Source organism: Anguilla anguilla, chromosome 3 (genome assembly GCF_013347855.1).
Source record: "Anguilla anguilla isolate fAngAng1 chromosome 3, fAngAng1.pri, whole genome shotgun sequence".
Taxonomy (NCBI): Eukaryota; Metazoa; Chordata; class Actinopteri; order Anguilliformes; family Anguillidae; genus Anguilla; species Anguilla anguilla.
This window is the reverse complement of record NC_049203.1, coordinates 28,790,784-28,803,884: the sequence shown is the minus strand read 5'-3', so window position 1 is coordinate 28,803,884 and position 13,101 is coordinate 28,790,784. Positions and strand designations below refer to the sequence as shown.

Genomic DNA, 13,101 nt, shown 5'->3' with positions numbered 1-13,101 from the left:
GGTGCAAATTGTCTCAGCTGAACACCTTCATTATATGCGCGCCGTTGTCGTTCTTGTGCCTGCAGCAAATCCTCCCATGTCAATTCCCCTACTGTGTGGAGCTTTGCTCTGAGGTCCAGAATGTACTGAATTTCATTTTTACTGGTGCTTGGACCTTTCTCCCAGTTTTCCTTAATCAGATTCAACACACCACGTAGCCGCCTCCCAAAAAGTAATTCAAAGGGAGGCCTGGGGAACCTCATGCACTGCAAACAATAAAGGGTTTAGCCACTTTCCCAATTACGACAATCTTTGTGCACAAATTTACAAATCATTGTTTTTAATGTTTTATTAAATCTTTCTACCAAACCATCCATTTGGGGATGGACCGATGTTCTGATTGATTTAATTCCCAGTAATTTGTACATTTCGCGTAACGTGCGTGACATGAACGAAGTGCCTTGATTGGTCAGGATCTCTTTCAGGATCCCACCCCGGGAGATTATTTGAAGTAGTCTACTAAAACTAACACAAAGCGATGCCCGCGTGCACTTCTGTGTAGTGGCCCGATGAGGTCCATCCCCACCCGTTCAAATGGGACCTCCATTAACGGTAATGGACACAACGGCGCTTTTGGAGTGGCTGCGGGATTAACTAACTGACACTCAGGACAAGATGCACACCACCTCTGTACTTCGCCCCAAATGCCCGGCCAATAGAATTGAGCCATTAACCTACTCAGTGTCTTATCAATACCCAGGTGACCAGCCATCAAATTATAATGAGCCGCCTGGAAAAGCATTTCCCGATAGTTCTTCAGTACCAACAACTGGGTGTTTTCCTCTCTGGTTTGAGAGTTACGACTCACTCGGTATAGCCTATCTTTAATAATAGAAAAATATGGGTGAGCTAGAGCGGTGCCAGGGCACACCCGGTGACCATCAATAGCTATCACTTAGTCAAAGGCAAAGCGTAAAATATCCTCCTGAGACTGCTCGAGTGGAAAATCCTCCTGGAGATGTATGCTGGAAGTCGGGGAAGCTCTCGCGAGAGCTTCTCCTGACCTCGCCTCTCCCTCAGCAGCGTCGGACAACCTTGCGTCTCCACTGAGCACATCACATGCCTCACAGATTCCTATTAGCTGTGATCGCTTCCCCATGTAACCTTTCATTATATTATTAAACCCTGACCAATCAGTACCCAATAAAAGGGGATGCGACAGGCGGGAGCTAACTGCAGCCTTTACTCTATGCCTTTTTCCCGTGTCGAATTTCCACTGGTACCACTGGGTAATCGTGAATATACCCATGCACACACCTTATTTATTTATTTATTTCTTTAGGATCCCCATTAGCAATACACAGTGTGCAGCTAATCTAGTTGACACCCACAATGCTTCCACCAATGCCTCGGGCTGAACCAAGCTTTGGTGAGTCATGGTTTGCTTACACCCTGAATCCAGCAAAGCCTGGCGTGTACCCCCTTGAATCCTTACCGGTATCCGGTACATCCCCTCCTGACCAGGGGAGGGGGCTGGCGAGCCAGCAACCCGCACCACTTGCCCCACTTCCATCAGGGGACAGTTCCCGCGGAAATGGTCGGGCTGCCCAGAACACCAGCACTCCTGCCCAGGGGTCTGAGGAGGCCTCTGGGTGTCCGGGGGCTATGAGGGAACACAGAAGGGGTTGTGGGGAGACAGGGTATTGGGGAGAGAAAAGGCAGATTTCCCAGCTACCAGCGAGGGTCCCCCTGGTGGTCTCCTCCTTGGTGTTGGGACCAGACCAGGGTTCCCTTGGGGCGGGGCCAGGAGCTGGAGAGCGATGTTGGAGGGCGCTGAGGTGATCCTCCGCCAGGGCAACGGCGGCGTCCAGCGACGTTAGTCGGTGGCGGCGCACCCAGTCGGCTGTGGCTGTCGGCAGCCTGAGCACAAACTGCTCGAGCGTCACCTGCTCAACAACCTCCACCGCCGAGTGCACTGCTGGCTGGAGCCACCGGTTAGCGGTGTCCCGGAGCTGCTGAGCCAGAGCAAAGGGGCGGCCGGCATCCTCATATCTGAGAGCCCTGAAGCGGCGACGGTGATCTTCCTCCGTTCAACCCACTCGGTCTAAAATCACCCACTTCAGGTCCTCGTAGTTGGCCCTCGAGAACGCCGGCAGGCTGTGCGCAGCTTGTTGAGCTTCCCCGGTGAGAAGGGGAAGCAAACGCACAGCCCACTCCTCTGTAGCCCACCCGCAGGCAGCCGCTGTACCCTCAAACGTGGTCAGGTACACCTCTATGTCCTCTGCATCTGCTATTCATGGCATCTGTAGCCCGGCATACCTGCCAGTTGGAGTGGCCGAGTTATGCTACAGCATGCTCCACAGGAGAGCTTGATCCTCAGCCTGCCCCTGAGCCAGCTCAAAGAAGACTGTGGTCTGTCTCTCCTGCAACGCCGCTAGATGGCTTAGTGCTTGCCCCAGCTGCGATTCCATCACCCTCACTCCTTCCATCTTGTTCTTGTCTCTTCTCTCCCCTCGCATGGGCCACCACTGTAACAAGTTCGCAGTCCTTCTCCCCACAAACCACACAATTCTCCATGCTCAGACGCACATGGGTTTTATTGTGCTTCCAGTACGCACATACAAAAACCAAAACAAAACACACAATAAGGAAGGGGGAATTTTCACACACGTCGCTCCCATGTGCATCTCTCATTCCAGCACCCCGGTTTCACTGCAGGCAGAGCATATAAACAATTAGCAATTAATTGTCATCACCCACACCTGGGTTGCAATGCCAGCAAAACTACTCCCTCTCTGCCCGCAGATGGCGGCCTAACCACACCACCCCTCCACAGTCATGTCATAATGTTGAAAAGAAAGGGCCACACTTTGCATAATCTGATTTTATTTTTGTCAAAACGTCTCAGCACAGACGCGTTTTGGCGCAGTGCCTTCAAGGTTTAAATACCCACACCAATAGACACACCCTCATGATCAACCAATGATAATTCATCAAGTGTCATTCAAGGCAATGATTATCTCCACCCATAAATCCAATCTCATAATTGACCAATTATGTTGACACATACTTGACAGGCTATCACATAATAACATCAACAAAGATTGCTGAAATATCAACATCATCAGATGGACAAGCAACAGGTTAGATTTATAAAAATAAAAAACGATAAATATATATTTTTTAAAAACAGGTAAGAGACAGGTCCTCATTCATACCATTAAGTGCGACTGTATTTAAAGTGAAGATATACCAGGCCTCCCTCTTCAAAAGGCGGTTCTCACGATCTCCGCCTCTGGGATACTGATTAACAACCTCCAGGCCCATGAACCTCAATGAGTTCGCTGCATGGCCTGCAGCATTAAAATGTCTGGCGACTGATGATCTTTCATCTTCTTTCTTAATGGCAAAACTAGAATTTGCGAACATAAATATGCCATTAAGAGAAAAGATGAAATGTCATCAGTCGCCAGACATTTTAATGCTGCAGGCCATGCAGCGAACTCATTGAGGTTCATGGGCCTGGAAGTCACCAGAGACTTTTTTTTTTTAACCATTCAAAGCACACAAAAACTGCCTGGGCCAGTGAAAAACAAACACTAAAACTGAAATAATATTTTTTAAAATTCTGAGTGAACTATCCCTTTAAGGACCAGGACAGTATAAATACACACAACTATTATGAGGCCAAATGCTACCTGACTTTACCTACCTGACACCTCAAATTTGAAAAACTGTTGTGAAAACCCATTCAGTCTTCCTGACTTCTGGTGAAGATCCATCAGTACTAACATTTCTCTCTAAATATGGAAGTTTTACCTTCATTTTCCTGTCATTTTTCATCATTAGCCTTTGCATAAGGTATGAAACAGGATAAGTCATGTCAAGGAGAGCAGTGCATGGGCAGAATCAGTGTGGGGGTTTTCTCAGTCTTTACCTCTCTCTTTCTTTCTCTCTCACTCTCTCCCTCTCAAACATCCTGAAATGGAAGTTTCAGCTTGTGAAATTGATGTTTCTGCTAAAACTACTGCAGTCTGATTGGTTCCAACACATTATAACCTGTGTTGCATTCTTAATTGATGCAAATACTTTCCTCCATCTACATGAGATCACAAGGTATCAGAAGAAGCAGACGTTTTGTCTATTAACAAAAAGAACCCTGCATTCCGGAATGTCAGTCTGGTCAAATTCATGGTACCATGAGATTAAGAGCCAGACAGGCAAGACTCATGTTGAGGTGATTAGGAAATGCCCAGAATACTTCCCTGCAATCAACTGTAGTGGCTTCAATTAAAATTCCATTGGTTCTTTAAAAAAAAAAAAAAAGTCAGTCAACTCTGTAGATCAAGGTTAGAGATCAAAAATGACTAATTATTGTCAACATTCAACTTCCTATTTTTGTCAAAGATTAGCTGAACAATCTCATCAAGCAGCAAAGACAAATAATTTACCTTTATTTCCATCAGGAAACTGAACAGATGAAATAGCTTAGCCCTGGTTTTACCTTTCATCTTGTGACTCCAAGAAGGATTGCCCTAATAACAACAAAAGCTCTTTTTCATTTTTGCCTTCTTTTGCTTCACCAAAGGAAATCGAACAATAGTGGCAATGGTGAGGCTATTTATTTTTTAGAATTTGTTTTTCTATATAAATAGGGCCACCAGTTGGGTGTACTACAAAGCGAGATTATGGGGTTAGTGAGATAATTTAAGCTTTAACCCTGGGTTTTCCACATCACAAAACTGAGTAATTTTAAAGGGTAATTATGCCCTAGATCATTTTAAATTTTACCATTTTAAATATGTATTTCATTAGTTATCCTTCAGGGTTCCCCATAGGCACTCCAACAGCACAGTCAAGTGACTAATGATACAATTGAATTTCTAATTGAGACATTTAAAAAAAGATTTTTTTCATCTGTTCAGATTTGTCCTCTCTTTGGTCATGTTTCAGTTTAGGAGAATCTCCAGTTACCAGCCCACAAACTTCCAGTAAGTACTACATAAAGCAAATGAAACATTATGGTCAGGTAATGTTAACCAAATCTTTATTTTTTATTACAAGAAATAAATTCCATTCAGTTTGGAAGAGTGGGAAAATTTGATTTTACATTTGAATAACATCAATATTATCACTAATGAAAGTATCCCTCCTGAGAACACCGGCAGGCTGTGCGCAGCTTGTTGAATGAGTCAAAGTAATTGAACGCAGTTATACTCTTACACATTAGCCTCCTTCACAGTTTCATAACTGCCTCTTCTGTGAAATGCTATGACCTCATGGCCAGTTCAACCCTATTCAAATAGCATTGGCAGGAAAATAGTTGCATATGGAAAGTCTTAATTAAAGTGGGTCATTTCTTAGATTTCAGGATTTTGTACATCAGTGTTGATGATAGTGCTGCTCAGAGCACATTTATATAAGGAAGTAATTGAATCAAATATAGTTTACCTGCATCAATTTAATGCTATTCACTGTGTAGTGCAAAAGGTACTGTGAGCAGGGGTTTTGGACTGACTAGTAATCTAAACACTAAAAAAGCTTTATATAAGTTTGTAAATTTGCACAATGGAGCCTTTATATCCCATGTTGTTTTCATGTACTGCATATCTATGCGGTACATGTATGTTTTTCCTTTTATAATGAGAGTTCACAACAAAGTTTGATATATTAACTACAAATGTCTAATTAACTGTGAACTGTGAACAGAGAACAAGATATGTCCAATATTGCTGCAGTTCTGAAGGAGTAACAAAATAAATTAACAAAGCCAAGAAATTGGGACAACTAATAATTATTTATCAATAAATAGTGCATATATCTAAACATGCATATACAGTGAGCTCCATAATGTTTGGGACGAAGATTTTCTTGATTTGGCTCTGTACCCCATAATTTTATAAGAGCAGATTCTGAGCTTTTATTAAAGGATATTGTAATACATTTTGGCTGCACCATGTTGTATGGACCTAAAATACATTAATTTCTTTCACCAACCTGCAGATACGTGAATCTCAAATATAATTATGGATGAAGTAACAGACAAAAAAGTGGTTTGAGTTCAAACTGAAAGTAATTTTTTGTCATTATTGAAATAATTTGTTTGTAATGTAGATTGATGCCTGTGATTAATCCCAGTCCTGAAGTAAGAGCTATGCGAAAGATATTGGATATTGGATATGATTCCACCACATTTTTCCTCCATCCATCTTCATCTGGACAACTGTTCATCTTCTGCTCTGGTATAATTCTCCAGTAAAATCCTTCAAACACTCACACAGACATACACACATTCGGAAACTTTATTACCCTCTTCAGTGTAAACCAATTTAAAAGATTTTTTGTGTCATCTCTTGTTTTTCCCCTTCTTTCTCACTAACCTTCTCTCTGTCTCTGCCCCTTTTCTCTATCTCTCTCTGTCCCTCTTCATGTCTACCTCTCTCCTGCCCACCTCCTCAGAAGATTGGGTAAACCCCACCCACCTGCTCATAAAAGGACATTCCATGCTGCCTGTTGCCGTTCAGAGCTCTTTTCCAGAGTTCTCTCACAACAGTGGCTCATCCACTCCCATAGCCGCACGGACATGAAGGTAAGCACATGTTCTCCACACAATTTCAATGTCAATACTACGCTTATAAACATTAATATTGCAATGCATTCAGTTCAATGTATGTGAAATGTGTTCTATCATAAATGACTGCTTTGATCTAAGTAATGACTGGATTATTCTTGGATTTTTTCTCATTTTAACATGTATGTGTCTGTGTGTACACACACTGTGTGCTTTAAAAATATGGAATCTTTTCAAGTATGCAATTCCTTGGCCGAAGTTTTCACTCAGAGAAAAGAGGTGTATGGAAGGATAAAATGTGCATGCTGTCACTCTAAGCTGGTTTCTGGTGTTTGTCCCTGCCTTAATTAAAATTAATTAAATAATTAAAATTATGTGGAAGTTACAAGAGGAATACTACACTGCTTGTTTAGAAGGACAAGAACATTGAGTTAATCAAGGTGTACTATATTTCCTGACGTTCTGATGGGACAGATATTTAGCCTGCGTCAATTTGGAGTCATTTCGATAGTTGCATAAAGATACAGAACTGTTTCTGTTTTGAACTGCGAGAGATGATATGATATAGCTTGACTGTGAATCACTTGCTAGGATAATAGCAGGATAATAGCCAAAGTTTCAAAAATAAAGAGAAGAAAACTTTGATTTTCATCAAAAAAATGTTTGAGTGATCCAAGAACAGAAGCTAAAATAAGGGCTCATTTTTGGAATTGTCGCTTAAGTTTCGCTTAATGTTTGTGTGTGGTGTGATTTTGTGCAATGATGTCCATATTTTAGACCAATTATGATAAAATGCTATGGGTTTTTGGGCTGTGTGTCAGATGCGTGTGAAAGCAGCAGGTTGTATTTTCCTTGACTGTAGTAAGAGCTTTTTGATGTTGTAGCTTTGCCAAGTTTTCTGGCATTTAAGGTGGCTTCCTTAACTTCCCAGTGGGATTAAGGGAACGGTGCTTTATCTTCAACGGCGGGGGGGGGTGGATTCACGGGAGCATCCCTCATACCCCTCAGGAACATACTGTACCCCATGCCCCTCCTCACCATCCCAGCCTGCAGGAGGAGGGGGGGGGGATTGGGAAGGTAGCTGGGTTGGCACTCTCTTCTCCACAGTGCTCTCTCCCTTGGAAGGTGCAAGAAAATCAAAATCCCAGCCCCCCCAGAGTGGTCTCCCCCAGGCCTGCAGCTCTTTGTAGGGAAAGTCAATTTCCTGTGGAATTCTGCAGCTAAGCAGGAACATGTGCACAGTGTGAAACCAGGAACCCCGGACCTGGTCTGGGGTGCAGAGATACGGCAAGACATTGCCAAAATGTTCAATCCCTCAAGGAGGGGCTCCTGGCATTCTGCGAGGATGGGAGGAGGACTGGCTGGCTTAGAGGAGTGTACAGAGCAAAACAATTTCAATTCTGTTATGGAGGGGAGACTATTCACAAGCAGGCAATGAAAATGTCACTGCGAGTCTGAATGGTATTGTATGCAAGGTATTAGTTCAACAGAACACAGCTTCACCTTCTGTCAAGGTTAGATTGACCAAAATGTAATAAACTGCAATATACTGAGAATATATGGACATTTTTGAAAATGTATATATGATAACTATTTTTCCAATTTCACTAGCAGATGGCTTGAAGATTTCTTATATGCTGAAATTGTTGAGGACTGGATAGTGATTTACAGCACATAATATGCAAATGTTATTTGTCAGTGAAGAATTTGTGATACTAAATGGTGTGTATTTCACAACACATTCTCAGATAGATGGCTGACAATCAACAGACAGAGTCCCTATCAGAGGCCAAATTAAACACAGCCATGAAATATTCCGTTTATTTAGTAAAGAATGTGGTCATAAAGTGTCTCGTACTCAATGTCCCAACAGTTTAATCAGTAATCAAGAGACAGTTTGCCAGTTTGTGAAAAAATGGGCAGTAAAAGCAGACATGGGCTGAAGGTTGGAATGGAGAAAAGGAAATACTGGCCCTCACTGGCTTGTCTTAGACAGCAGTATTTTGTGGTTTGGTGTGATTCCACTTGCAACAGACACACTCAGTGGGTTTACATGATGTTTGAAAAAGTCGATTTATTGTTTTAGTCTGGCTAAAACTGGACTTCATGTAAACATTAGTCGTAGTAGTCTGACTGAAATCGTACAAAGTCGATTTTTTCAGAGTCAGACTAACATACCTAGATAATGCGGTTAGGGGTCGATTTACTACGGCATATATACGCTTCAATAGGCCAAAAATTGGCCTAGGAGTTCTACGCATGTTCCGTAATTTACATAACTATACACTCACTGTGGCCAAATGGAATCGATAACGTTTCAGAAAATATATAACTTTAAAAGATTTAATTCAATCTTCTACTGGGACTTTTGCCGTTTATTGAGGGTGTGACAGAAAATTTCGGTGCCGCTGACTAAAATCGAATGTTTTTTTTACATTTACCGTTTGATTGAGCAAGTACCATTCAAAGTACATTTTTATGGGATAGTGCTGTCCGATTGTGCTAGCTACTTCACATTAACCTTGTATGGCAATCAGTAAAGGCTAACAGCACAGTACCACTTAATTATTGTCACTTCTATCACCACTATAATGAACTAAAAAAAAGGCAACAAACGACCTTTTCTGTGAGAAATGCATTGTCGAGCTCACGCGCATACACTGCTGGCGACATTCTAAAGCTCCATTTTGCCCTCCCTAGTATCATGGCAAAAAAAACACATTTCTGGACGGACGAGGGGACCAACTTCATGCTATCGCAACTAAAGGAGTTTAATATCCTAAAATACATGGATGGAAGAAAAAACGCGGAATGCAAACTATTCTAAAAAGTGTGACAAAATTGGAGGAAGCAGGATTTATAAGAAGCCTTCATTAGACACACCTCGGTCAATAAATCGATTCTTTCCGAGTCATGTATATTGGGACAACTAATCCAATTAAATCTCATCTTTGGCCGAATATTTCAACTGTGCATGTAAACGCACTGATTGGGTCCAGTTTAATGATTAGATCTGTACCTAGCAGCTTTATCTTAATGAAACCAGCATGCTTTCTGTAAAACACCAATCAGAAGCTGTGATGAGCTCAGTCCTAGTATACATTTCTCAAGTCCCCAGTGGATGATGACCACAAATTTTTGTACGATCACTGTGTCTGATCATGTCAGTGCACAGAGACAGAGAAGTAGGAAGAGATAATGAGACAGACAGGAAAAATAAGGCATACAGAGACATTAACATAGAAAGAGTAAGAGACTGAAAGAGATGAACTGTCAGGTCTCAGTTTAATATAGTACTTTGTTTTCCCTTCACATTAGCTGGAAATATCAAAATCTCCTCTACTATTTTCACAATGCTGAATTGCTAAATGAATTTCAGTCTCCTTTTGGGTTCCAAATCTCATTTGTCACTGAAATAAAAATAATTGATTATCATATGCTGTTACCTTCAATTAGAGATTTTTTGGGGGTATGTTTTCAGCCCAGGCATATTTTCCACCACACAGTTCATTGTGAATTTTTCATAACATACTCCAGTGCATGGGAAATGCTCTTGTTCCTTTCAGCTGACTTTTCCAAAATGTTCTATATATATATATATATATATATAGAACATTTTGGAAAAGTCAGCTTTCTCGCTCTCTTGTTGCTCTCTCTGCTCTTAGATTGCTTAATTGGTGATTGGCAGTGGGATGAGCTACACCTGTTCCAAATAGACTGCACCTGATAGACTCTAGTATATATACTACAGCCCTGTGATCCTTCTGGAGTCCTCTACACAGACGGGCCTGGAGGATCACCCCATTTGATTGCTACCTAGTATTTATTACCATTGTACTAATTCATTCATTCATTGTTGTACTGCTACGTGGTGATACGTGGATGCTTGTATTTATCTTCAAGTGCATTGTGAAACTTGTCTATTAATTCTGGATTAAATCATTATTGTTGAATCTCTTGTTCGACTCCATTTTATGTTGTGGTTTGCCTGTGGCTAGACGTAACATAATTGGGGGCTCGTCCGGGATTTAAACCTGGGTCTTTATTCTATACCCCTGGATATTTGGATTTGGTATTTGGTAGTAGGCTAGTCTAGAGAATTAGTTGCATGTTCACACCGTTCTGGTATGTGATTGCCCTCCCTCACTTCGGTTAACGTTCACTGAATTAAATCACTTGCCTGTATGTAACATTAAAATGTGGCTAACTTATCTAAACTTTGCTAAATTGGCTAGCAAAGTCAATGTTAATACACTCACCTTTATATGTGTTCTTAGATTTGTGTTTGACGTCTTTGCAGCAGAAAGTGTATTTACTCTCGGCTTGCATAGCTCACAAAGGTAGGTGCTGTCGGTGGAGCTAGTCAGTGTCACGTATTTGCTTAAGTATGGCCATGGTGATTCTTCCTCAGGCTGAGATTTGGGAGGCTTATCCATGATGATGCTGTCTCTGTGTGAGCACTGAGCAACGCCCGCCCTTTTGCACATGCACTACACAAAGGTCAAGTGTGTGGTGGTGGCTGCCTGACGAATGCACTGCCTGTGCATGCCTTCACAGCGGTCAGGATGAATGAAAAACAGGGCGGGGCTGGTCAAAGGGGGTTCAATTACAGTAGAAAAGCAATGGTAAAATAAAAATTAAAAATCATTCCTTTCCTTTTATGGCCCATAATTGTTTGTAGTTTCAGTAGTAACTAAACAAAAAATGGCAAAAATGTAATTTAACTACTTGAATCACTATGCAAATATGAATGTAGTTGAACTACCAGCAAGCTACTGCAAAATGTAGTTAAACTACTAGTTTAATTACATGTAGTTCACTACTCCCCAACACTGTATATATATATATATATATGGGGTGTGTACCCACTGGAATAATGAACCCTAAACAGATAATGATTTTACCTAAACATAAAAATGATTTTTTGTTTTTAAAGCAATATGTGGTTTATGATTCATGATAGGCCAAGCCTATTTTATTTTTGAATGTTTGCACTCGGTTGAAGTGGAAACCAGTGACTTCCGTTGTCTGATGCCTGGCCATGGGCAGTAACCACCTGCCCTGTTGTACTCCATAGTGGGGCTATATCTCTGAACTCACTACGGGTAAAGAGTTGGCTTGGAGCTCATTTTAATCAGAAGGACAGCTCCGTTTCTACAAAGAAATGAAAAACTCAGGGTGGAATTCTGCTTTCAGTTTATACCCATAAATAAAAAAATAAAATAACAATACCTTCACTTAGGAAGGGTTCAACAATCAATATTTGGTGGAGTAACCCAATTCTTCTTTAGAAAAATATGGGGTGGATGGGACGGTCTCTTATTTTTTTCTAGAGCCATATGTGCATATATATATATATATATATATATATATATATATATATATATATATATACCAACATAAAATGTCTTAGTATGGTGTTGGGAAACTATAAGCCACCAGAACAGCTTCAGTGCACCTTTGCATAGATTATACAAGTCTCTGAAACTCTTCTGGAGGGATGGAACACTATTCTTCCAATAGATATTCCCTCATTTGATGTATTGATACATCTCTGTAGACCAGTGCCTATGGGTTTTGTACCACTGAACTCTTAAATGTGCATTCGTCTTTGTAATGAGGGGTTTATGCACTGCAATATTACAATACTATTCCTCTCTATGTAGTTGTTGATGGACTTCTTGCTGACACAGTCTGATCACATCCTGCATTGGCATTCTCAGTCACCTGAGGAAGAGTTGCCCTTCTGTTTTTCCTCACCTATTGCACTAATGCACAAGCATCACGGTCATTTAATGTGCATTTCCATTACAATTTCCAACCCTATTTACTGATGTCTTTCCCATAGATCTAAATACAGATGTAACTTTAGCCACTGTTTCCTATTGAAATACTAGCTTGTTCAGTTGTCTTTATGGTTGGAGCTTCTGCCATCCCTGCCCCAATAATGAACCTTCTTTCAAAGTCACTTAGATCTTTATCTCTTGCCATCGTGATCCATAATCGAGCCCTGCTCAGCATTTTTATACATGCCACAGAGCATGATAGAATGTTAATTGCTTAATTGTATCATGCAGAACACCTGTATGAAGACATTTGCATTCATTTTCAGTTTCTCCAGTCATTTATTCAAGATTTTCTTTTAATTTGTCACCTGTCTGTGTGTGTATATATATATATATATATATATATATATATATATATATATATATATATATGTATATATTGCATATTTTTGTATGTAGTGTAAGTGAAGTATAAGTGCAGATATTTCCTGATATTCCAGAAGAGTTAACCCTCTGCTGTACTTTTATTTATTTTTATGATATTTGAACTCTTAATCAAATAAAAAAAACTAAAACTAAACACATTTCAGTGCTAAATCTAGCTTTAGTCTTTAGTGTACTCAAACCAGACAGCACCTTGACACTTGACTCTGGCCCCACGACCCTTGACCTCACCTAATAAGATATTGCTGGTTGCTATCAGTTTATTTTTAGCTACAGCTCCAGAAGAGGAATTTGCAAGGGTTGCATTCTTTTTTGCAAATT

General features: G+C 40.8%; 1 protein-coding gene across 1 annotated transcript in view; it reads left to right on the top strand.

The window, feature by feature from the left end:
- Positions 1-6,500: 6,500 nt before the first annotated feature.
- col8a1a (collagen, type VIII, alpha 1a) overlaps positions 6,501-13,101 on the top strand; it is a 66,957-nt gene continuing 60,356 nt past the window's right edge. Inside the window, exon 1 of the mRNA XM_035407694.1 lies at positions 6,501-6,568. Coding sequence (XP_035263585.1) covers positions 6,563-6,568 — 6 coding nt within the window. The 5' untranslated portion in view covers positions 6,501-6,562. The remainder of the gene's footprint in view (positions 6,569-13,101) is intronic.